Source organism: Calonectris borealis, chromosome 1 (genome assembly GCF_964195595.1).
Source record: "Calonectris borealis chromosome 1, bCalBor7.hap1.2, whole genome shotgun sequence".
Classification (NCBI taxonomy): domain Eukaryota; kingdom Metazoa; phylum Chordata; class Aves; order Procellariiformes; family Procellariidae; genus Calonectris; species Calonectris borealis.
The window spans coordinates 44,542,691-44,569,670 of NC_134312.1; the positions used below are offsets into that span (position 1 = coordinate 44,542,691).

At 38.8% G+C, this 26,980-nt stretch overlaps 1 protein-coding gene across 6 annotated transcripts in view; it reads right to left on the reverse strand.

The window, feature by feature from the left end:
* Nucleotides 1–9,692: 9,692 nt before the first annotated feature.
* Nucleotides 9,693–26,980, reverse strand: part of PPP1R12A (protein phosphatase 1 regulatory subunit 12A) — a 124,491-nt gene continuing 107,203 nt past the window's right edge. For 4 of the 6 annotated variants that reach the window (XM_075150437.1, XM_075150456.1, XM_075150429.1 and 1 more), the window contains 6 exons: nucleotides 25,930–25,946; nucleotides 24,618–24,759; nucleotides 23,816–23,920; nucleotides 22,862–22,909; nucleotides 18,220–18,270; nucleotides 9,693–11,845 (listed from right to left, as the gene is read on the reverse strand). In XM_075150437.1, coding sequence (XP_075006538.1) covers nucleotides 11,759–11,845; nucleotides 18,220–18,270; nucleotides 22,862–22,909; nucleotides 23,816–23,920; nucleotides 24,618–24,759; nucleotides 25,930–25,946 — 450 coding nt within the window. In that variant the 3' untranslated portion in view covers nucleotides 9,693–11,758. Of the gene's footprint in view, nucleotides 11,846–16,310; nucleotides 16,517–18,219; nucleotides 18,271–19,225; nucleotides 19,360–22,861; nucleotides 22,910–23,815; nucleotides 23,921–24,617; nucleotides 24,760–25,929; nucleotides 25,947–26,980 lie in introns of those variants that run through there. The other 2 variants (XM_075150474.1, XM_075150446.1) reach the window with 2 other exon arrangements.

Consider the following 26,980-nt stretch of genomic DNA (forward strand, 5'->3'; position numbering starts at 1 on the left):
TCTAAATCTGAGAGGCTTAGCCTATCATAATGGATTTTTATTTCCTTTTCTTCCAGGAATTAATTAAATTATTCTTTTTTTCCCCTCACTGGAGCTTAATGTCACAGTGCTAACCTTCTGGCAAGGTTTTCCTCTGTAAGGTTCTAACAATTAATTTTGTTGTAGTCGTGGTTTAACTGGATTACTTTGTTATGACTTGCACCTGGAAAATCATACAAATCTGACAGTCCCACTTTTACTGAAGTATCAGTTTTATCCTATTTGCTGTGCTACTGAATTGGATGCTTAAAACTTTTTTTTCAAGTGCTAGGGGCTGATTTGAAATCTTGCATGTAAATACAACAGAGCTTTGTGAAATAGCTGGATTTATCAGGAGGTATTAGCATTCAAGATCAATCCTAGGGTCCATCTTCTAGTCTGGTTTCTGTATGTGTTTCACCATTCTTGAACTCTGCTATCATTTGATCAAAAATAACTATCATAGTTTCTTTGAACTAGTTTGGTTTGACAGACAAACTAGTATTGTTTCTTGCAGCAAAGTTCATTCATCTAGCTGATGGAGGAGTGCAGTGTGAAAAGGAAAAAAACAGCTTAGAGAAAGAAGTTTGCTTGATTTTTCAAGTATTTCATCTTACAGTATGAGAAATTGATGCAGAGATTGCCATCTGTCTCCAGTTGGCAATTGTTGGATAAGAATGATGGTGGGGATGGGGATGGATTCAGTATCTGTGCAGATGACTTCAAAGGCGTGATGAGCATGTTTTCTGCCACAGTCTCACTCTGTAAGGTGGTCTGTTGCTGCTTCTCATGTTCTGCACCGTATGAGGGTACAGACCGATGACTCGGCTTGTCTTACTACTTCTTGCTATTTGTGATGAAGTTCAGGCAGAATAGCTTCGAAAGAGTTTATTGAGCAACCATGCTACCTCTTTTTTTCTGCCCAAATAGGTACTTTCTAGGGCCAGATTTGAACAGTGAACCGGGTGAGTATGCACTAGAGCAACCTCTTGAGGAGTAGGGATGAGAAACAGACATGGAGTCAAAACGTTACATAGTGAGGTATAAGAAGGTAGAGAAAAACCGACGCTGACAAGCCTCACAGTGCTTGGGAGAGAAGGGGGGAAAGGGTGGATGCTATAAAGCAGGCTATAAATGTGCTTGAAGACCAGTTTGCAAAAGGCATAGAAGCAAATCCCGTGATGGCCAGGATCACCATACAAAAGAAGCACTTGGAGGAGACAGTTTTTCCATTATGGCCCTGGCTTTTGTGTTCACTGTGAAGGAACCTAGGGAGCATCTCGCAGTGGAGCTCTTCATTATGGAGGATCTATAGAAATCAAAGTATTGGAAAGAAACAGAACAAATTGAGAAAGTGAAAAATAATAAATTGTCAAACTGAGTGGCAGTGATAAAGTAGCAGATGGAATTCAGTGTAGATGAATGTAAAGTGACTTACGTTGGGAAAAATTTTCTAAGATAACAAGCTACCTAGACATACTTGAGCAGCGCTGAGTCTATCAAACTAAAATGCTCCTGCAGAATGCCCGTGCTGCCTCACAGTAGGAATACCAGGGAGCGTAACGCAGAGGAATTGCATTTGTTCGTACACTGGCTCATTAGTCCAGCCTCCACACTTGCCCTTTTGGGAACGAACTGCTTTCAGACAGAGGTGCCTCTGGTATCCTTGTATTCCTCCACGAGAGAGAGAGCTCATGTAGTCTTCCAGACATAAGCTAGCCTTGGGTGGTTTCTGTGGCATGTCTTTGTGCCACATTGTCCTCTAGACTTCTGAGTTCTCGGGGTGGCAGCTGGGCTGCCACCATCTTAGCTAGTGGGGCTAAGGAGCTGCCAGGTTATCAAGCTGTTGTGCCTTCTAAGGTACTGTCTATTACCTTGGTAATGAAGAGCTGACTGTACCTATCCATAAGACAGAAATAATATCGTAGGTTTAAGTTACCCTTAAGATAACACTACCTTTGTTGTTTTTTATATTTATGATACGTTTCCAGCACCTACAGAGCCTATTTGTTCTTCTTGAAAACAGCATCCTCTGACCATACTTGCCTCTATACAGCTAACTCATTACAGTTTAAAACATTGTTAAACACATTTTGGTCTACACCAAAGACAATTCAGTTCCTGTCTTTCTGTATCTCCAAATGTAAGCATGCAAATTAATAATTAGAAACCAAATCCAGTGGTTACTGGCTTACTGTCAGTCTGTGTCTTGTTGGTACTGGTTACAATTCATAACCCCTTCAGGGGTTTGTGGTTTGTTTTTTTTTTTAAATTAACAGCCCTGTAGCTCTTAAGAATTATTTTTATTTTTTGAAGGACCAATAAAAAGTCAGTAAAAATGAAAATGAATCAGGTCTCTGGATTCTCACTGTGTACCTCTTGGTTAAACTGTTGTACCTGCATCCTTTTGATCTAACCTCATGCAGGTGACGAGCTGCACACAGTAGAAAAGCGCAGCGGGCACAAAACTGTGTCCCAAAAGAATCATAGTTAGGGCTGACGGATCTCCTCAGAGAGCTGACTAAGAAACTTGGCCTTCACTGAAATGCAGTAGATGATGCATGCAGAATTTAGTGTGATGGCTTTTTACAATGCTTTGTTTGAGCTATCCGTTCATTTGGCGATTATTTTTCTCCTGCACCACAGTATTCCTAGGGCCTACTGTGTTTCATATGACGGACCGTAACGAAGTTGCCTTGCAAAAGGAATCAGGCAGATATTTCAGGAATTTAGTACTGGTTATTAGTAGCAATCATCTGGAAGTGTCCAAAACAAACACAAACAGCAATCAATCAATGGCTGTGACATATCAGTGAGTGGAAGCAGAGAAGGGGGAAGCACTTAGGAGAGTTTAGAGTCAGCGTATATGAAACCAAACAGGCTACAAAGGGAGAGAATAGCTTAAAGAACACAAAAAATAAAATATACTTTCTATTGTTCAAATTACGTTGATATTTTATATTATGAAACTTATTTCAATGATACTTGGCCATGATGTAAACATCCAGAATGAAAGCTTGGGACTGAATTTTTGTGTGAACAATTGGAACAAAATCTATGTGTCTATATTGTAACCATTTTATATAAGCAAATGTGGACAATGCTTAAAAACAAATTTTGTGTTTTGCTCGTAATATACATTATTTGCTGTTTCAAGGTGAAAACTGCCAAGGTATTTAAGATGACAAGATTTAAATACATATTAAAAAGATTTTTTAAGTTAAAAAGTTACTTGAAAGAGGACAAGCTGCATACTTCGTCCTTTGCATATAAGCAATCCACAGCCAATGCTCAGTTTATAGTATTTATTCTCAAATTAGGCATTAGGACCCAACAGGCCTTGCCTTCTGTATTTGTTTTATTGTTGGACACTCAAAAAGGGGTGAAAGGAAACGGATGAAGAAATAGTGAATGGCTGTTTGTCTGCAAACACCTTCGTGGGTTGAAAACAAGGGAAGAAGTGTAAGACCTTTCACTGCTTTCACCCTGAAGCTGAAGAAGGAGAAGGAGAAAAATAGGAAAGAGGCCTATGGAAAATAGTGCTGATTCCTGAGGAGGGGAATAACTGGATTAAGCGGGAGCAGGTGATTTGTAGAGTGTGCTTAGTTTATGGTAAAACCACCCCCTTGGATTAGAAAGAAACGAGAGTAGGTGGGAACTAAATGGCTGGGTAGAGACATTCCTATTGAGTAAAGATTAGCTTATCAGTGAAAAAAAGATTCAGTGGTCAGGAAAAGATTAATGGGGCCTTTGAAACCATTAGGGATGTGTGCTGCTGAGGAGCTCGGGATAAGGCAGTGTGAGGAAAGGGGGAGCGGGGTTGACTAACAGAGGTGGAGGGAGAGCGTGCAAAGTGTCGAGGCTGCTGAGTTGTGGAGAGAGGAATTGTGGACAGTAGAGAAGTCAACAGAACGTACAACTGTAGAGCAATTAGCTCAGGAAGAAGTGACCAGTGGTTAGGTCTGAAGTGGGAGTGAAACAGGAGAGAGAAGCAGCAAACGAGTAGAAAATGCACGAAGCAAGGAGAAGGATGGGAGATGGTCTAAGGGGGCAGCAATAGACAGCAAGTACCAGAAGGACTGAATGAGAAGTGCAGGGAACTGAATGTCCGAGGAGGGTCTTGATGATCTGGGTGGCACACAGGAGTGACGGAGAAGACCAACAGCTGAGATGAGCGGAAGACGGAGGAGAGCCTGTTCTCTCCAGCAGCTGTGGCATGTCAGTAAGCTTGTAGTGACTTGTTAGTAAAACATGAAGGGAGTTCTTGCACTCAGTGTCTGTGTGTAGCAATTCTGAGTGCCACTCCCCAGACACGGGGAAATTCAGAGAGTGCTCAAGGTCCCAGGGGAAGTGGCTTCTGGGGTCTTTTGGTTATTGTGGCCATCACCCTGAGTAACAGGGAATGTAATTAGACCTCAAAGCCCTCTCTTGCACAGAAAATAATGATATATGGTGGCTACAATAATGATATATGGTGGCTTGGAAATAGGGCAGAACCCTGTCCATGCAGAGCTGAGGAGAAAAGGCTGAGGAGACTGGAGAGGGATGCGGGTGTATGTGGTGTGCTGCACATGCTTGCAAGGCAATGATCAGGGAGGAGAGATTGCAGCGGGCAAAGGGGGAACTGCAAGGACCTCATAGTGTACAGAGTGCTCTGGTACAAAGCGAAGCAACACGGTTATGTAGTGATCATATTGAAGGGGGGTTGAGAAAGAAGGAAATAACCAGTGTTTCGGCATTTCAGCCAACTTCAGTGCTGCTATGAACTGCTGGCTTGACAACTTTTGATACGGAGGATTTTTTTTTTTTTTCTTTTCCTCTCTCTCGTCCCGTGGTGCTTGGTAAGCGTCTACTCCTAGTCTGTAAGTCTCTTCACACAGTACGGGAGAGCTCGCTATGCAGCGGGTCCCTGTCTGCGCTCACCGACGGATGCGTCCCCGCAGACCCACTGGCCAGCCCTCCTTGGGTTACAGTTTCTGGCTCCGGATGGGATGGATTTCAGCTCACCAGCCAAGCCGAGAGCTCTCTCTGCCATTCCCAGAGTGTTAAATCGTGCAGCTCCTTTCGCAGGCTTTCAGTGTAAGGTATTTAAAAGGAGTCCTTGCCACGTTCAGACTAACTCGGCACATCCCTTCTGCCTAAGTTAATTTGTGATTGCTGTTCTCTGCCACGCTTCATCTGTCATACTAGACCTGGCTCAACTTACAGCAGAGACAGAATTTCCTCCAGTCACTCCCGTTTGAGCCATTCCTACGTACTGTTCTCGGGGGAAAAAAAGACGAAAAAGGGGGGAAAACGGACAAACACCGACAGGGTCTCAGGCGCCGTGCCTTGCTGCCTGGGTCAGGGCCCTCCGACGCGGTGGCAGCTCGCCCCGCGGGGCGGGTGCCGGGGCCCGGCAGGAGCCCCGGAGAAGCGCAGCCGTCTGGTGCCACCTCCCGGCGCAGCCGCCCGCCGGCGGCCCTTCCCCGGCCCGGGCTGCTCCGCGGGCTGAAAACTGATCTCGGTGTCATTGTTTCTCGGCAGAAACCGGCAAGGCGGTATTGGCGCTTCAGTCCCTAAGCAGCATTGCTTCTGCCTCCCCCCACACCCTTAGAATTTGAAATAGTGTTGCTCCCTTTTTTTATGCAGGGGACTAAGCAAGCCTAATAAAAGCCCGTAGTGAAAGCTCTCTTATTTTCATAGAGCACTGGCATTTTACACAAGGGGAGCTGAGGATGAGTTACTAGGCAATTTACCTAACGTAATGCAACACTTATAGCCATGGATTAAGTGGGAAGAAAGAACTTTATTTGCTGCTTTTCATACAGCTAAAACCAGAGGTGAGCTGATAACAGCTGGAGAATCATGCCCATGGTATCAGCAGTTGATGTAAATGTGGATTTTTATTTTTAAACAAACTCACTTTTTCATTAAATCTTTTTTCTGGGCAGTGACTAGACTGTATCTAGATGTGTATTTTGTGTAAATTTTGTGTAAATTTTGTGTAAATGTGTATTTTGCACCAGCTGATATAATGAAGTCATGCTCTTTTCTTTGGAAGACGTGTGGTGTAGGTCCAGGTAAGAGCAGTAGCTTTATTGTACCTGTAATGTAGCAACTCTCTCAGATCAGGCCTGTCTTTTTTTGAGGTAGAGACGTTATCATTAAAACAGGGGTATATAACACAGACACAAATGAGGGCAACAGCGTTATTTTCTGTTTTCTTTCGGGGGGAGACAAGGGGACAAGGGGCGGTGCAGCAGCCACCCGTGCCGGGGGTCCCACCAGAGGCAGTGCAGGCAGACGGGATGCACAGGACAGCGAGATCAGCAGCAGCTTCTCCCTGCACTGGTTTGCTGAAAGAGGAATTCAGCCCAGTGAGTCTCTGCTCAAAAGACTTGGTAGTGGAACAGGTGGGGCGCAGAAAGATGGTACCGAGGAAATAAATAGGTTCTTCTCACCCACCACCCCCCATGGTTTTTTTCTCCAGCAAATAAAGGGAAAAAAACACACTGGAAGATGAATTGTGCTGTCTTGGCTAACTACTTCTGCTTAGCTTTAACAGGTTTTCAAAACAGACATGTAGAACCCAGGTGAGAAGGGTGAAATAATTAGAGTTGGAATGTGGGGCTTTTGTCCCTGTTGTAATTATCCCTGGGCCAGACCAGAAACATTAGACATCCAACAGGTGATGTTTTTAGAGGAAAAAACGAACAGTTCCTCCCTTCTCTAAAGGCTACATACTTTTCCTATCTAATCAGTAATACAAAATGGGGAGGTGCTGACACAAGCAAGAATAGCTGATGACTTCATCAGTGTGGCAGCAGTTCTCCCTTCAAAGTGTGAGCAATTCCTTGTGGGTTTGGGAGGTTTTGTGGGTTTTTTAATTCTGCCTTCTATGCAGGAACCTGCAGTCACCTTTAGGACTGTTCTAGTCTTTTACTTTAAATCTATGCTGAGGCAGAGCACAATACCACTTGCTGTTACTCTCTAACAAACCCTAACTGCTGCTCTTGCAATCAAAACAAATGTAAAGCAAGTAACTCTAGTCACCAACATTTTTTACCCTTGTTATTAGTGGCTTTGACCTAAGAACTCGGGGAAGCTGAATCACCACAGCTAAATGTTAACATTGTGTACATAACCACGAACAGCGAGAACTTTGGAAAAACTTGAGCAAATTGTTTCTTCTGTCCCTCAACAGAGTGGCTATTCCTGCATGGGGAAAAAACCTGCAATTTCACAGTGACCAGCAGAGCTGCAACAAAACTATTTTTAAGATTTAAAGCAGGTGGGAAAGCAACCCTCTACAATGCAGTTACAATTGTTTCTCCACCCTCTTGAAAAATAGGCTCCACAAAAAATTCTATAATGCTTGTATGGCTGTGGAGTTTTTCTTTTTTAAACTGTTCATTATGTAGTGAATTTGTGTCGTGTTCTGCTGTGACAATCCTTCAGATTGTAGATGGAAATTAAATTGCATCTGTAAAACATATTAACCTCTCAGCTGCACAGTTGTCAAAATTATCTACTGCCCACACTGCATCATGTCAAGTTAGAGAAGCTGAAGCTACCACTAAAAGGGGAAAAGTGACTTCCACTGTAAATAAAAATGTGGCTGCCTACGCTTTCCATACTGGACAGGCTTGAGGCCACAGCTGCCAAGAGCCCTCGGCACCCCTCGCCCCACGGAGGCCCAGCAGGCGCTCCCAGGACCCATGGCTGTACCGCGCTGCAGCGTGGCAGATTTGGCCTCCTCCGTGTACGCTTCTGCCACAAGACCACAAGGAACACGAGAGAGACAAAAGGGTGCGTGTTCCTTTCCGGAGGAGCTGGTGCGCTGCACAGGTGGGTAAAACCTCAAGATGCCCATAAAAGAACTGTAAAGTGCCAGCTGTGGAGAATCAAGCCGCTTCCAGGATCACCCAGACCAAGTACGAGTCAGTGTAATGATTATTTCATAATCGCTTAATTGAAAAAGAAATTAATACCGCCTCTGAGCAGTATTACAAGCCAGCAGCAAGGCATAATTCATACTGCTGGTAGCTTTGGACAATTTTTTCTTTTGAGGAGTTCGGATGCGATGGGGCCCTGAACTCCGACTTCTGACCAGTTTTGTTGTGATGTGTCCCCTATCTTTCCCCATGTCAACTGTTCATTTTCTGACATGATGTTGCCTTTCCAAGCCTGGCATCGTGGCACACTTCCTCCTCCCTACCTGCTTTTCTTTGTGTAGATTTCCTGTCTAGTGGCATACGGATGTTTTTGGCATTAAGTGGTGCCCTTACTTTTGACTATAAACCTCATGGCTAAAGTCAGGCTAGTGGGGTAGGAGCCATCTCATATGGAGCCCACTTCTGTATGATAAAGATTAAGGAAATAATTAAAATTTCTCCCCTGACACACATCTCCTAAAGCAAGTATCTTCAGCTCCCCAAAAGCATGCTTTTTTCCTCTTCTATAAGATGACATGTAGATAGCTGCTCTTTCTAAAAAAGAGAGAACGCTTGTTCTATGACAACACATTTGCTCTTAAAAGACTACCAAAAGTGGCCAGGAATACTGAACGGGTAAGATCAATACCCATTGGTTTAATGTTCATCTGAGCACAAACCAAAGTTTAGCACGGAAGAAAACTCTAAAGGAGAGAACCACTGAGACTCATGTTTTGTACTTCCTGCCGAGCAAACAAATGCACCAACCTACAGAGTGTGAATTATAACTGTTCTTTTTGCAATCTGGCAAGGAAATAGCAAAAGCGGTATGTAGTAGGAATTGGGGAGGTCCAGAGGGAATTGTTCATGATGAGGGAGAGGGCATGGGAAAAAAATGAAGTTCCAGCTCCCGAGTCTTTTCTTCTAGGTAACTGCTACCGTTTGGAAGCATGAAGTCGGGCAGTCCTTACGCAGCCACGCTGCCTCCACCCTCCCCGCACTCTGCTGCCCGGGCTGCTTCCCCACCTGCGGTCCCCCCTCCTCTCCGGGTTATGGCTTCCTTCATGGCTGGGGCTGGTTCTGGGCATGCCCTTTGCCTCTTAGCTCTCCAGCACCAGCTACTTCCATGCCTCCACCACGTGTATTTGATGTTAATTTGATGTTAATTCTGGGACATAAAGATCCTTTTCTGCACTGGGACAAGTCCCCTGAAAATCTAAGTTGCTGTTCTGAATTACCATTTAAGCCATTAGTCGCTTAAGGAAGCTTGCCAGAGTCAGCAGCCAGCAGTAATATATTTCTCGTATGCAAACCATCTCCTAAATAACTGAATAGTCCACCACTACCCATTTTCTCTCTGTGGGAGCTGGATTTTCTGGGGATGTGTTTGATCTGCAACACGATTAGTACAATAAGACGGTGACACAAGTTTAGCAGTTGCTTTGTGAGATTCGATTAATATCACGTAAAAAATGGTTCTCAGATTCTGCACACAGACAGGTTTATGTAAAATATATAAACATTTGTCCAAGTTGTTACAGATTGCATAAATATGGCATTTTTACTGTTGCATTTACAGATGTGCATGTACAACGATGTGCAAATAATCACAATTTGATTACAATCTTTGAAAGGTTACTTTGCATCCAAGTAACGCAATGAATGAAAAATGCCCACCAAAGAACTTAAATAGCAAACTTAAAACATGGTTTAAATTCATAACAAATTTCAATGTCTTCTCAGTAAAACTTTCACACATTTAAAATAGTTTGTATTCATTTTATTTGTGTATGTCAAAATACAATTTTTTTTTTCCAAAATAGTGGGTTTTGCAACTAGTTTCATGCAGATACAAGGTCTGCTCAGTACTACCAATAAAATCAATATAGCACAGTAGCCATTCATTTTTTAGATATAAAGAATAAATAACCTAAATATAAAACACTAAAATATTAGAAACACTTATTTAATCATTCACAGGCACCCAAACTTTACCAAATATAATCCAGAATATGCCTAACTGTCTTGTAACAGAACTCAATACGTTGCAGCCATTCAATTCTTTATTTTATGTTAGCGTAAGACAATGGAAGTCCCTACAGTTCAGACCCACCTCTCATACAGATCAATTACAATAAGATATCTCAAACTATCTGTGTACCTTTAAAATCAAGAATCCTGAGCTTGGTAGTAAGAGCATAACCTTACATCTTCAAAAAACCAATCAACAGAGAGAGGACATCATGTCTTCCTTACCAAAACGTATCCCACCCCCGTAAAACTAACCCCCACCCCCCAAAGTAGGCAGTAGAACACAATGACCTTTTTAAATGAAGGGGTACAAATTCACATTTAATATCGTATACAATATAATCAATAATACAATAGCTACTACAAGCTTTACAATGTACAATTTGTTTTAATGGCTGATCTGTTCAGTGGTTTTAGGCAATGAACTATGTGCCAATAGGATGTCGTATTTTGAATGGTTTAGTGAAAATATAAAAGCTGTTTCTAACAAAAGCAATCTTTACTTAAGTACTTTTTTTGTTTTTAAAGGCCACTGAAATGTATAAAATGGTCTGACATGATGGTGTTATCAAATTGGATGCCTTCTCACATGGCAACAACAGTGCATATAAACATTAATGTGAGTGTAATGGGTTATGTTTTTCAAATGATTTAGTACATTACTTTGGCTAGCACAACAGTTTTGGACAGCACTCAGATAAATACAGGTATGTGAAATGTAGTGAAGCAGTTATATTTATGCAATTTTTTATTATGGTGAACACTATCAAATGAAAAAAAAAATGGGAGGAAAAGATAATAAAGTATTTTATATAGTTTAGACCTTTTGTAAAGATAGGGCTCCATACAATGTACAATGTCTAAATTCTTTATACCATAAAAATTAATGAACTTTGTTAAACACACTATTCTGGAGTAGCCTAATTTGCATTAACAGACATTTGCAATAGGGAAATATATTCAAGCATGCCACGTGGTGGTCTGAAAAATCAAACCAGTACACATTTATATATACAGCATCACTCAGTACCTGCTCAAATGAATGTGACGATTACAGGATCTAACATCTTTCACTACAAACTTTTTTTTTTTTAAAGTGACCAATAAAGGCAGAAAACAGGACTCTTAAAATATTTCTAGTTTCAACTGACTTTTAAAGCATTTTGTATAGGAAATAAACGCATATTGCACAAACAGTGAAAGCAAATGTTCCACCAAACATCTCTGTTCCAGGTGGTTGGACAATACAACTCTAGGTAGCTACACAAATATGTAATTTAAAAGGGTGTGTGGTCTCTGCAAATGGTAAAGCTGTGAAAACACTGTACAAGAAAATCTGGTACATGAATAATTAGAAGGGAAAAAAAAAATCCAAACTTAAGATTTAAAGAAAAACTGAGTATAGAAAAAAACTGGGAATTGTGGCACAACAAAAACATTATTGAGTAACTGTCTTCTGTGAGAGCTGAAAGCTTTTGATGATGTAAAAGTGTTTATGTACAACTAAGGCTTACTGGTTAAATATCTGAGGCGTATCTGGCCTTGAACACTTTCCTTATTATGCTATAGCTGTAAACAAGATTTCTCAGTCATTTTATCTTCTCAGCAGCTGCATTTTAACAGAAACAATGATCTTGATACAAAAAAACACACAGGTAAGAGGGCGTTTGGCAGGATATCTGAAAATGACAGTCTCCAAGGGATCTTCCCACACTTCCAGTGACTGCCATACAATGGTCCACTGGAGTTACTAGTGATGTGCAATACCGTTATTTGCTGCTGTAGTAAACCCTTTATTTGGAAAGTTTGCTTATAACTCTGATCAAGGCCCCATTTTCATCTTTTAGCCTCTGGTTGTCTGCCTTCAGGTCTGGTAGCATCTATGAAAAGTGAAACACGATGGTTATTTGCTATCATATCCCAAGTAAAAGCAGCAAGACTAGACAAGCACAGGGGATAAAAATCTTTATTCAGCTTAAGCATCTTGGCAGTTCTCCCCCTTCGTATCAGCAGTTCAGAAAAACCTCACCTTTTAGCATGATACAGTTAAGAGTTATAGATTAAGAATTTTCATTTGCTTGGATCAGATGCACTAGATCTCGGTGGCGCAGATGACAAGCCTCTAACAAAAAAATGTTAATTACCAACAATTTAAAGAGGCTTCTCTGTACTGCACTTGCACAGTTTCAAAAAAACATGCTGCGGCTAGGCATATCTACCACTGTGCTCTTGCATGATTTCATCCTGATCAGATACCGTGTGATTCAGCTTGTTAGCTCATAGCATTAATCTTCCAACCACTTCCAAACTCGTGTTGAAGCACACACACTATAATTTGAGATCATATCCTTGAATAGCTTGGTTCACACAAGATCAGATCACTGAAAGAGATCACTGAAATACCAGGCTGCATACTCAGGCATACGAGTTAGGAGATGGCAAGTTAAGGTTGCCACAGGAGATGGGTGACACACAAGCACAAAAGCTGGAAGGCAGAAGCCAAGTGAGGTGCGAGTTGGACAGGATCAGACAGGAAAGGAGGACAAGTCAGTGCACAGAGGTTTGTACTGGGAGAATGTAACTTGTCAGAGAAACCAGAAGTAATCTCAGCAGTTCTCCATATCTACATTCACACACTGATAACAAACCACCTATAACACTCATGGCTGAATTATGTGTATGGTTTCTAGCAGCAGGTTTACACAGGAGGTAACAGCCCATTCCTGCAGAGCGGTTATTCAGTAACCTCAGGTGCAAGTGCCTGCAAGAGGTCTAAGTCCAGCTGGTGACCCATGTAACAACTGCTACATAATTTTTCATGATGAAATTTCCTTGCCATAGTTTTGTTTCCATTTTAATTCAAGCAAAATTATACTTTCAACCCCATTATATTCAGAAAATTATAATGGAAAAGAAAGAACTGAGAATTTTAAAAAGTTTAAAAATTACAGTAGAAGCTTCATTTCCTCCAAAGGAGTCCTGTCCACACTCCGTTCACCACACAGCAGACCCTCTCACAGAGTGAAACATGATGGTGCACTGAAGATAACTGAGGTTATAGGATCTCTAGTTTATTTACTGCCAATATCAGAGTATGTGATACGAAGACGACAGGAGATCATAAGAGGAAAAAAGGTGGTCTCCACAGTTAGAGTAAGTAAAAATCATTCGCTAACCTGGATTCCAGCTCTGAGCCACGGTAGAGATTAGGGCAAGCCACCTAAACCAAGTTCCTCACAGGGTCAGAGGGAAGCTTCCATTATAGTCAAGTAAGAGCTGTGCTCTGAACAGAAAGTGCTGTAAAATGCTGATTACTTTCAAACACCGTGTCAAGGTGTCTGAACTTGGACAACATAAGTAATCGTTTGGCAATTTTCAATTATTATCTATGTTAAGTTTTCCAAGCTGTAAAAAACAACTACTTTTGTCTGAGATACACGCGCTAGGGGTCATACCCAGATAACAGGCGCGTGTTCCATGCATTTGTGCACACACCTGTAATGTTAGGATAAACCTGGGGTTGTTCTATGACGTGGATCTGCAAACAATGAAACAGCCATTTGTTCAGGCAAAGCAACTAACACCTTTCCCTCCTCCTTTTTGTTCTGTTACGGACTTCATACCAAAGATCCTGGGTGAAACCACAACAGCCTTCATCTAGCCATGCGCAAGGAAGCAAGGGAGTCTGATTTCGTTCTTGTTAATTGTGTATCTCAACAAGTTTTGTCGTGTATGCCTTCCAATGAAACCTCAGAGTAACTCCAGGAACATCACAGTCCTCTTTCAACTCATGGACTAGGGACCTGCAGCCAATAATGCTTAATTACATACAGGCAGACCCACAGAGTGGTATATTTTCTGGTGAACTATTTTAACAAAAAGCTGCTGTTCAAATTTAGAGCTTTAACATAATCCAGTACCATTATATGTCTGCAAATCTCTGTAGATAGACTTTAATCCTGATTAAACTAATACGTGGAATAGGTATTAAGAAAGTATTTTCTCTTTTGTTGTGAGCCTGCTAAAGAATAGGGGAAGACTAGTAGGAGATAAAAGCAGTCATGAGTAACAGGAGATTGATCAGGAAGGATAAGCTCAAGTAACCGAAAATACTTATGCTTCTCATCTATACTAATCTCTACATACTTTAAACCTAGCCAAAGACATTTATACAATTTTCTTGAAGCAGTGCATTCCTATGGTAGTCAAACTTCTCATGAGGGTACACCACACACCTTTAACGTACAGAGGCAGGAAAAAAACCTTTGCAGCAAATTCAGTAAAATTACAGTTGCATACTGTACTTAACACTTTCAATTCCAATTTGCTTCTCACTAAAATAGCGAAGTATCTTCCTGTGATGAGATTCTTGAATAAGATTACAAATGCACTATTTTGCCTATCTGTATTATATGACTAGCTAGTAACTTTGCAGTGCTGTAGTTGAGCAAATAATTATTCAATAATCACCTGACATATGTGGAGCCAACTCAGATCTGTACAGTAATAATAATGTCTGTGTTTGCTGGAGGATTTAACAGTTTTTACATACAGAACAGCTTTGTAAGTTAAGATTACAAAAAGCTCATGAACTGTTAAGGTACCTGTTCAGATTAATCAGGCACACTGCTATGGTTAAGCTACCATCATAACGTCAAGCGTCCCTGCTGTGTTTCCATGGCTTTTCTTTTGCTAGCCCAGCTCCTCAAGCTCCACAATGATCTGCCGTCGAAAACGCCCCCTACGAAAAGGAATACTGAATAGTTTTCTGTAGGTTAACACCCTGAATTGGCTTACCATGGTTAAAGGAATGCCAGTGCTAGCAAAAAAAGATGGTATGGATGTGTGGCTACGGACAGCAGTCATTAGCTTAGCTCAGCTGTGTTGAAAAACCACAGTTAGCTGAAGCTGATGCAAGACGGGCTGTCCTAAAGGGCCAGCTCTCCCTTTGCATGCAGCAGTATGCTCCTGCTGCTTTCTGCGTTAGTTGACCCCCAACAATGCTGGGGTGAGATGGATCAAGTAATGTAACGAATAAAGGGATTTGTTTTCAGCCAGGTCAGGGAGCTGACTTGACTCACTCAGCAAGGGTTAACACAAGGGAAAGTTGAGGAATGCAGGGCCTGGACCAGGAACAAGCTTTCTATCCGCATCCTATTGCTAGACCAATTCCAGGAAGACGCGAAGCCAAAAGATAAACCTCTTTATTTCATGCCTCTTAGTTGGGAAAACCTGAGATTAGACTCTGCGAGCAGAATGACAAAACCTATGCTTATTGCCTTGCTTCTAAGCAGGATGGGGGGTAGGCGAGGGGAAGCAGTTTGGCAAGAGTCACTGTGCAGAAGGAAATTTTTTTTTTCACTTACAGATCTTAAAAGCTTACTGAAACTTCCACCCCATACGGTTGTTATATAGGAGGAGGAAGAAAGACACCTAGACTTGGTGTGGAATGAAACCACATTTTGTTCCTCATAGAAGTTTTGAATCTTCAGTGAGTTTCTGAAACAGCCCTGCAATAACGCTAAGGACAACAAACTGGTATATTTCCCGAGATGAAACTCAAACCAGTTCATACCTGTAACAGTCGGGGACTGAAGCAGATGGCCTAGTAAGTACGAACCAATCTGACACACTAGGCAGTTTTTTTTCTGTCTGTGTTTGTACAGTCCTTGCATGATAGGATTCTGGTCCACAACTGAAATGCCTACATATATAGCAATATAAATCAATAACCTTAACTCAGTGCTAAAACTGGATATTTTAAGCTGTCTAGATAAAAATAGGGATTGGCCAGAACCACACAGGAAGTTAATATGTGAAAATATTAATCGACTTGAAACTCCAATGCATTTTTGAAAGGAAAGACTTTGGTCTGCTCTAAACACTAAAACACACAAATGTAAGGAAGTTGCTAATGCAACTGTTCAGGAATGCACAGTACTGAAACCACTTCTCAAACTTTCTTTAGTTGAGACTAGATTTGTATCAACTCTATGCACTTCAGTAAGAAAGCTCAATTTTTAATTTCAATTTATTAGAAAAATAGAGGCAGATCTATCTATTTGAGCATTTACTTAAACATTAAAACAAGGGAGTGACTTCAGTGTATCCTACTGGAAACTCAAATCCTTTCAGTTGTTGCCAGGGTTTTAACATGTCAAAGGTCTCCTCGATCATTGCCAATTTATCTGCAAGTAAGGGAGGACAAGCTTCAGTGCTAGTAAGGACAACACCACACCATACCAACACACCTGCGACACCTGTAGTTGGTACGCTGGACACCATGCTTTAGCCACACTTCCATAACCGAGCAGCAGTAAGTCAGTTTCTGACACACAAGTGTTAATAGTAAAATTCTACCCAAGCACAAACTGAATGTCAACACCTGCCTGGCTACACAAAGGAGAAGGCAGAAATTACAAGTCCACAGAGCGCAGTTGCCTACAGGACCCTGACAGCTTGGCAACCACTCGGGTCAAGGCCCTATTCTCAGTCACCAGTCGCTCATTTATGTGTCTCAAAGATTGAATCTGCTTTATTTGTTGCAGGTTCTGCAGGAATCAAAGAAATAGGAGTGAAAACGAGAAAAAAACATGTACATTATGTTTAAAAGAACTAGAGATGAGCAGAATTGAAAGAGAAGTTAGAAGAGACGGTCCTGTTTAAAGTAGATAAGTCGCTGTGAAAGGAAAGTATCAAGCAAGTGGCACATTCTTGAAAAGCAATCTAAGAAACAGCAGTGATTCGTCACAGCTTTCCAGAACAGTTCAGGATACATTAACAATGAGAGCTATTCCTGGAATTCTTTACTTAACATCCTAATTGCACAAACTAAATCTCCTATTCAAAAGTCTGTAAATAATGACACATTTAATATATACTTTTACACAGCGGTGCAACAAATGATAGGAAGAGTATTTAATCTTTAATTCAAAACTTTCACATACTGCTTATTGAAAGTAAGCTTTTGAAAAAAGGCAATATATTTGCATTCTCTATTTTTCTCGGAAGCCCAACCTTTCCTAACAGGAATTTGCAGGTTGATGATAGAAGCTCACATCCTGTCTTCCACTCTTAGACACAATTATTTTCCTATACCATAGAGTTTGCTTTCTACATATTTCACTTCTGAAGACCCCTCAAGGAACCACAGACATTATGTTCTCCCTTTCAGCAAACTATCTTGGCCTGAATCCAAGGGAGCTAGACCTATTGTCTGCTGTCAGCTGCATCTGCCTGTCAGCTTCAATTACTTCAACAAAACTTCGTGCACGTATTTTAATGAAAAGTATTTGGAAGTTAATGCTGTTTCCAAGCACCAGGGGGAGCTCAAAAATGAGCTTGAAAGGAAACTTTTTATTAATCAATGACAAATACCAAATGTCAAAACAGTGGTACTTCTTTAAAATTTTGGAGTGCAAAAACGTTTTCTATTTCATCATGTTCCACTAGTTTTCTAGTCATACTTTAATTCTATCAGTTTGGTTGACCCTGTCCAATACTATATCCAAGGACATAATACAAAACCTGCCCAATTTCTCACCTTTCTTAATCATATCAGAGGACTTAACATTGATAAACCAAGAAATGAGAAAAGTCATACCAAGACGGGTTAAAAAATGAAAAGCCAGAAATGTATTAAAAAAGTATTTTCCTTCTGAGATTCAGTTTATACATAGTTGAAGAAAATGGAAATCAGTGCATGTGGTAAATCATACTTATTTGTCAACGTCTGAAATCTATCCATGGCTTTTCATTAACTAAAAACTGATTATTATTCACTCTAAACAAATTAAAATTTTGATATTGCTAACATGCTGTCTAATACATAATTTAAAGAGCACGAGATAAAGGTTGAAGCGACATTTTATGCTTAAATATCTATGGAATTATATGCTACCATTATTTTTAAGTTAATAAAATACAGAGTATCTCATCAAAAACATAGATTGCAATTCCATCTTGATTAGATCAAGATGTTTCACGGCAACCATCTCTGAATGTTTCTTGTTAGCCAATAAGTTATAGAAGCATAAGCCTCGGTACCTTCTTAGAAGTCCTACACGTATGACTGCTTATGCCGGCGTAACAGCTTTGCTACAAGCTATATGACATGAGAGATTTTGAAATGCAGCTCTAACTTAGTTATTTTCTAATGAAATTATAGAGACCAGTAATACTGCCAGACTACATGGTGCCCTGACATAGCCATGCATTTTGTTATTAATAGTTTAAGGTGTAATAGTTTACTTACTTTCAGTTCCTCTTCCATTTCAGATATCCTTCTTTCTAGAGCTCTTCTTTCCTAAATCAAAAGTTGTGTGTTAACACTGAACAATACAATTTATTAAAAATTACTTCTTGTCAATACTGTGGTAACAGTGAAATACTTCAAGTTTCAAAGATCATACAACCAAAAGCATAGTGTGGACAGGAAACTTGTGAAGGCAGTGATATATAGAAATTTTGTCAATATGGAATTTTAATATCTGAGGAGGAAGAGATATAGAAACGTACATCAAGTCCTACAAAATATACCCCTTCCTTTACACAAATTTAGACGAGTTGTAAGTACCATTTGTTTGGATTTATTTTTCATGAGCTAGGCTTCTGTAATAGCTTAGTATACAAGAAATGCAGAAAATGATCAGAAACAAACAAGAATATTAAAAGAAACAAGCATAAAAGCGTAAGCTTTCATAGACAAGCAAACGTAGCTGAAACATCTGTCTCAGCTCAGTGGGATCTGTTCACACTATAAACTGCAACGTAGTGTAGATACACCCAAATTTACATTAAAGGAGTTCAGCTGAGTACCAAAGAAATCTAGCTACGTAAGACCACCTGCTTCTTGAGCAAACATTTCCTGAATATTTTCTGCGTTTCTAGTACAGTTTTATCTTCTTTTTTTCTTTTTACCTGAGAAGCAGGGGAAATTATCCTTTGTAGAGAACTTCAGTTTGTTTTGATTACACTGATTACAGTACCCAAGCTAGCTTATTGAAAGTTAGCTTAGGGTTTTCTATACTGTGCTGCAGTCTGCAGTGCAGACACACTACTGTATTTCTGAATGACATTATTTTGTTTAAACCTAATTTTCAACATATCTGACAGATGAATAGCTAATGCAATAGACTTCAGGGGTTTATAGCTTGATTGCTTGCTTTCCTGTGTCAGACAATGCAGTGTGTCTCATTTAAAAGCAGCTGCCGTTATCAGTACTCTACATTCAGATTTTTCCAAAGTGTGAAAGGCAAAAGCAACAGATTATTGCGAAGTGGACATATGCATCTGCATACAATGGTGTTATGCAAACAGCAAGCAGCATTGACTGAGGTGTGTAAAACTTTGGTTAGATCATACCGCCCAGTAGATACTGACTCTTGCCGGTCACCTTTCAGATATAAATCATTTGAATTTAGTTTAATCATAGTGCAGTTATACCCCAACATTTTCCCATTTTAGCAACAACTTTAAAGGTTTATCAAAGTAATAGATAACTGCAGTTGTTAGTACTTAATGTACTTAACTCCTTCGAGTTAAGACTTTTCCCATAACAATACTGACTGACAGTAATGGGCATAGTAAGTACCAGCGAGTTAACTGCAGTAAGCAAGTGACTAAAAAAAAACCCACACCATCTTACGTTACTTAGAATTGTATCAGTTACCTACTAGCTTTGTAGAATAACATATATTATCAGTGCGCTTATATTAAGCAATATTTGACAATCCCTGCAATTACGAAGAGATGAATGATCAAATAAATCTCAAAATTTCAGATGGTTACAAATCGTTAGTCCTTTTGATGCATTTGCTTAACTAGCATGTTGAGCTTGTCTAAGAACAAGTATGAGCAATAAAAGCCAATTAAATAAAATCCTTATTTCATTAACTTTGTATACTTCACATTACATAAAAGAAACATTTAAATGGACTGGCCTAGATATAAGATTTATTGTAAAAAAGTATTGTTCTGATTAGGTGAAGCTATGCTTCTCTTTTTCCTGAACTGCTTACTGTTTTACAAACTGGCTTGAGGAATGACAACAAAATAACACATTGCAGTTTCACTGGGAAGATTTGCCAGTATTATTTGATTAGTCCCTGGACTCAAAAAAAAGGTTTGAAATTTATGCAGTCTAAAATTTTATGATATACTTCAACAACTCTGTAAGGTATGCCAAGGAACATTTGTAACCCTCAAAATGAAAAAAACACATGCTAGTCTCTCAGCTTATAAAATACAATAGCTCATTTGTATTTATCAAAGCAACTAGGAACCACAGTCTTGGTGCAGCGAGATTGACGTATGGGGATATACGCAGGTGAAAAATTGACCCCAGAACTATAAAATTATTAAGAAGTAAAACCAGATGTATATACCTACATATATTTGTAAATGCAGTAATACCAAAACACATACCTCTCCACCACCCAAATTCCCAGATGATGAATTCTAAATTTGGGGGAAACTGGTTAAAGGTACCGACAATTCTGAATTCCGATTCAGACTGAAATCTTGCATTTTGAGTTTTATTATCACATCATATGAAATTCTGCAAAGGAATTTCAGCGTACTTTTCAGAGTGACAGGTCAAACCCTTATTTTTGCCTAAGTATTGCTAGGACCTTGCATCTGTGATCCAATGTGTACCCCCATCCCTATGGAAATAGCCCCTTTCTGGTAAACAGTTCTCAAATGAACTGACAATACATCACCAAATCACATCATGGAAACCCACTTCTGAAGGCTGAGTTCAAATAAAACTCAAAGCCAGTATTTTATAAATTTTATTACTGTGCAATTCTAAGTTTAATAAATGTTCCCATCATCTTTACTGAAAAGGTATGTTTCAGCTTGAAAATGTCATGGTTCAAAGGTGCCTTCAGGTTTTTCTCTGCCAGCCTTTTATTTCTTCCAATTTATTCTCACCACTTTGCTTTTCCCCTCCCCTTTTCTCTATGTAATTTACATAAATATCTTCAGTTTTATATTTTATTTTAGTGAAGTCATATACTTGGAAAAGTATACTTAGAAAAGCTCTACAATTTGTTTCTACCTTTTACATTTATATTGTTACATTACACATTAAAAAGGCGTCTTTAAAATTATTCTTAAAGATCCACAATCAGAACTGAATTTGGTAAGCTTATTTCTAGAGATCAGCTATTGATAATTAGCAGCTGAGAATCCTGCTTCAGTCACTTTCAAAGTGAAAGTAACTCCAGATTTTAATAATAACAACAACAAGGGAAACACAATCACAAATAAATTCCTGTTTTAAATTCTTGTCTGAAAAGAAGTTTAAAATTATAAAATACAAGGAACATCTAAATCTTGTGTAAATCATGTTTCAGCCATACAGCATTATCATTAACTTTATTTTTTTACTTTAGTACTTTAACACCAATACATTTAGGAAGAGTAACATTTCTGAAAGACATTTTGCTGTTGGACTAAATATCTTAAAAAAAAAAGGTGCAAAAATTTCTAATATAGCCAATTGTTTTAATGCAATGGCCTATTTTGGGAAAAAGCAAAGCAGTAATTTAAAACTGAAATAATGTCTAACTATGCAGTACTGAATGCTCTGCAGTATGGAACCTATATAGTAATGGACGCAGCTAAACATATGAAATAATTAAATGTCCACTTGTGTGGCCATGATAGCAAGCAAGAAACCAATTAAAGCTGCTGATGAAATTTTTCTACTGATGAAATCACTGTCTACAGCAGGATGCCAAAAAATCAAGGAGAAAATGGTGCTAAAAAGCCACTGGAGAGATTTTTAAGATAAAGATAATGGAACATCAGGAAGTGCCTGAGAGCATTTCTACATCTCTGTGTGATCCTATAAAATCTACCAAGTGTTTGTTTATACACCAGACAGGTTTGTAGAACTAAAAATTGTCTTCTAAACCCCATATACCAGAAAGTAAGCATAAAAGGCTAGTGAATGTGAAGTTTACCAGGGATAAATAAATGTATACCATATCACTTATTACTGTCAAAGTCCATTTAGTTTTCTTCTCGTTTAAGTGTCTAATGTGTGACTCCAGGATCAGGGGAGGAGAAAGGAACATGTGGACAGGGTCATGAAGGAAGCCAGGACCACAACAAAACCAATGTACTTTGTTTTACATTGCTGTGGAACTAAACTTTTATAGGGATGGATTTTAAACTAGCATGAAACTACAGCCTAAAATTATCATGTGTCCAACTTCTGAAATAATTCCTGTAGTCTATCTCACATATGGATTTATTACATGACTCCTTTCTCATTCAATTTAGGGTTCTCTCTGACCCTGATGCCCCTCTTCCCACACTGCTTACTCATTCTTCCCCCCCTGCCCCGGTATCATATTCCCTCTGGAAAAAGTTACAGTACAAGGAAAGAGACAGATTATGATTAATTTTGTATCATTAGCAGGTTTAAGGTCTCATGTCTGTGAGGTAGAAACAGCTACTTCATTACCAACAATAATTGGTAAAACAACACGCATGCCTCTGGAAAGCTCTGAGGAAATTAAAGTCTCTGAATGTTGGAAATGCATTAGAAGATGAGACGCTCTGAACCTGCTTAACCCCCTGGAGTGCCAACATTGTTTTGGATGAGATGGAACAAGCAGCAGATCCCTGGAGGGCAGTGGGGTTTAGAACCTGGTTATCACAAACCAAGAGGCAACCTGAAGGCAATTCTTAAGAGTAATTTCATCTCACAGTATCCCACATTCATTGCCACTTCGAAATCTAAAATCCCCAAATCTTCTAAAAAATGCAAGTTGTAAGAAAGGCTTCTGTTCCCACTAAAATATATCCAAGCCAGGGGTTGCAAAACAAACTAAAACAAAGCCTGAATTGGAGTACTTAAGAGATCTTTGGCAGAAACTCACCCTTTTCTCCATTTCCAAGAGTGATCTGTCAGCAAATCTTTCTTGTCTCTGAAACACACAATTAATAAAGACATTGGTACTTGTTCTTAAACAACATCAAACTGAGGAAAAACAATTCAATTGGACATTTTAGTATTCTGTCCAAAGTATGTCTTCAAAAGCATTTTAAAGTGTGTTCAGGGAAGTAACACTGAAATAAAGAAAAAAGAAGAACGAACTGGATTTATCACACCCTTCCTCTGTGACCATCCCTATGTAATTTAATCACTACATAGCCTTTGGCAAATAGGAGTAACATAGTATTTCTATCTAAAAGCATTACAAAACAAACATCTTTTTAATGTACTTCACTGATATTTACAGGGTACACATGGAAGACACTCAAGTACCTACACACAGGTAAATTGTGGCAAATGTGATCTGAGAATAGGAAACACTCTTTCTACAGCAAGTTAAGACGAATTTAACTTTTGTGTACATATTTGGTATTACTGTACACAGCACTGTTATCTGACAGCAGTTATCTGTAACTGGAATGCACTATTTGCTCTTCAGTTCTAAGATAAAGCTATCTAACCAGCCAGGAAAAACTGGCAGGTTATGCCAATCTGCCAGCAGGTTTATGAATTAATCAATCAATCCCGACTGACAGTTTGAATATAAGCTTAACAGTGTAGAAACAGTGTTTATGCCTAGCATGCAAAGAAGTTAGATACACGCTGGCAAGAACTACTACTACTTAAATAGGCAGGAGGCAGTTTCACACAGTTTGTTCACTGCTGAAGAACAGAATCCTGCGCTCTTTTCTCTTTAGAAACAGAGAGGTATTCTTCTTCACTCCCATCTTTGGATAAGAAACAAAGCTGATGCCTAGTAAAGAGCAGCCCATACCCTGGGGTGCTTCTGGTTTGCTATCTATTCAGCTAAGTACAGGCTTTTTTGTTTTATACAAACCTGAGTGGTCTTCTCCAACTGTAGCTTAAGATCTGTAAGTTCCATGTTGGTATCATGTAACTGTGCTTTCAGTTTTTCATTTTCAGCTAGAATCTGTTCATAAAGCTAAAAGAAAATATTCATTTAAAAAATACTGAATAATAATTCAATGAGATTAGCTGAAAAATTTAACAACCATGATTGAGCTGCATGTAAAATGAACAAATACATTAACAGTCTAAGAAGTAAAAATCAGTTATAGATTTAAAAGATGTTTAGAATTAGCAAGCACTTTAAAGAACCATTACCAAGTATTTCTAGAAACAAGCAACTTTGCATAGGGAGCACATAACTTACCTTACACATATTAAAAAAATACTTGCCACTTTTTTTGCTTCAGACTTCACAGATTAGACACCATAGTAAACTTTACAACAAACTCCTTCTCTATTTTAAAGCAAGATCTAAACACGTTTTTACATCATATGTATGTAAGCCAGCAAACATGCAAAATAAAAGGCTTCACATATGTATAAAGCAGTTTTAATGATATAATCAACTAAAAAAAAAATACGATAGTATTTGTAATACAAAATGGATCTTGGCTCCTCTGGATTTTTCCCTTGCATTGAAGAGAAAAGTGCAAAAGCCAGAAACTGTTTTGCAATGTGCATTTTCCCCCACTGTAGTGGTTGCTCTGCTCCTCCATTCAGCTGAGTTGCTTTAAGCAGCATTTGTGATGCAATGTGAGATTATTTCCAGACAATTTATGAAAAACAATAATAAAGTTCTGTTTTCACATCAAAATTATGGGATCAGATACCTTCTTAAAATCAGTGCTATCTTCTTTTTCTAGTCTACTGCAGTACGGTTTTCGATCTTCAAGGTAACTCTGTGACGCCGATCGCCCCTGCGCTGAATCGTAACGATCACCTGAAGACATGCTGAGGGATCCCGTATCATATCTGTAAAAGAGAAGTTCTTATTTTTCTTTGTCTTTGCATTCAAACTGAGACGACTCACTGTATCAAACATTTGAGTTTGCCATTACCCAGCTGAAAACAACTAGATGCAATTATACATTTTAGTTAAGCCACTGTATTCTAATTTGATGCAAATTTAATTTTTACATTCCCGCAGTACTTCAAGATTTTCTGTGTGAAAATGTTTTCAAATTGCTCAGCATGCCTTGTATGCAGAGAAATTCTTTAAATTAAATTATTTAATTCAAGCAAATATTTACATGTCTTAAAGGACTTTATATATTAGCTTAGATACTTTAATTCTTCTTTATTTATAAAGAAGACCTATTTTTAAAAAAATGTATTACTTTAATTGAAGGGTTTAAAAAAAAAATCTATAAAATATTGGCCTAGATGAATTCTCCAAGTTTTATTAGAGAAACCAAGGAGATTTCAAAACTATTTGTTGTGAATTCCAGTATTTCAACAGAAGCAGTTTATGAAACAAATCTTCAGCAAAGTCTTTATCTTATTAATCACTAAATTACAACCAGTATTAATAAAGTTTAGAATAATTTCACACTGCTCATTCTTCATTGATCAGGTGCTATAGTAGTTCTATTTTCAGAACAGATGGAACATAATAAAACCTAATAATTAATTCTAAAGGTCTAAAAACAAATGAAAACTTTTTAAAAAAATTATTGATATTTCTGAATTTCCTTTTTAATCTTAAGGAAATCTGATTTTCAGAGGCTGCAGTACTTTTCTTGAGATTCCTTAGAAAATTTTCAGTAGGGTATTCTAAAAAAGGGGCAACAAGAACCTCTAGTGTTCTTTGTAAAAGCTGACTTCATACTGACAAATTTGTAGGAAATGGTACTGTATCTACTGTGTTCTACAAAATGCCCAGCCTGCCTTCAGTGCACTACAAATACAGAGTCCAATACATTCCCCAGAATGGAGTATCCCACCCACACATGGAAAAAAATAATCAGAACTGTAGCTTTACAATCGTATTTCATACAAAAGTTAAAAATCATTAAGGCCTTTCAAAGCTCAACCCAGCTGACTACGGGGGTTAAGCTGAGTTTGTACATAAAGAACTTAAAATAAGAATTTGTGAACAAAAACTGTAATAATTTTAAATTCATTTTTTTAAATTGCACATACCTTGAAAGGCTATCACTCTGAGGTGGAGAGGGGAAAAAGACAAAAAGAGTAGATCAAGTCAATAATTTAATTAAATAAAATATATAACAATCTGTGAACAAATATAGCCAGTTATGTGAAATGCACACACTATGCAACAGTATGTATTATCTGAACATTGTCAAGCTTCAATTTTGTTATCTCTGGAACAGGAAAGAAATACGTGCTAGAATGTGCTTGCCAAAATATGATTTACAAGGACATTAACATTACACTCTAAAAGTTTGGACTGTCCTAAATATTGGATTCATTTCAGCAGTCGGTGCATTCCGTGATTTGCTTGCCTGTTACCAAAGCCATCAGAACTGTTCCCTGAATTCCCTAGTCCTTCTTCCTCTTCTCTAACATTAGCAATAATGTTTTGAAGGGTCAACGTAATAATGACTTCAGCTTAAAATAATAATATAAAATAAGCTACAAGATCATAGTTTCAACATAGCTTGATGGGAAACAAGCTACTATACCGACAACATAAGGAAATACTTATTAGACTTAATTTAAATGACGTATTTTCATTTTTTATATTACTTTCATTCATTCATTCATTTCAGGTGAATCCACAGGCACAAAGTTTACTCAATGTACTTGACAAGCAAAATTTAATTAGAAGTGATGACTTAAGAGTGAGGGAGTGCCCTCTAAGCATTACATCAGTTATAGAAACCTTTTTACCCTCTGGGTGGTCAATACAGATTCATCATTTATTCCAATTATAATAACAATCTCGAGCGAAGACATTTCAGTCAAGAAACTCTACTAATGTATCACCACCCGGACATCCTCCAGCGTTATTCACCTAGCAGTGGCTGAAGCCTTCCCCACAGGTGGGTTTTTTGGGGGGTGGGGTGGTTTGTTTGGTTTCCTTTTTTAGAAGGAAACTGTATTTTTTCAACTTGCATAGAGGAAAATAGCCACATTCTCCACAATACACTCAATTTCCCCTTTGACACCTTGAAGTGCATTTACTACACATAGGACATCAAAATGTATGTGCTGTAGCCTAACCACTCCT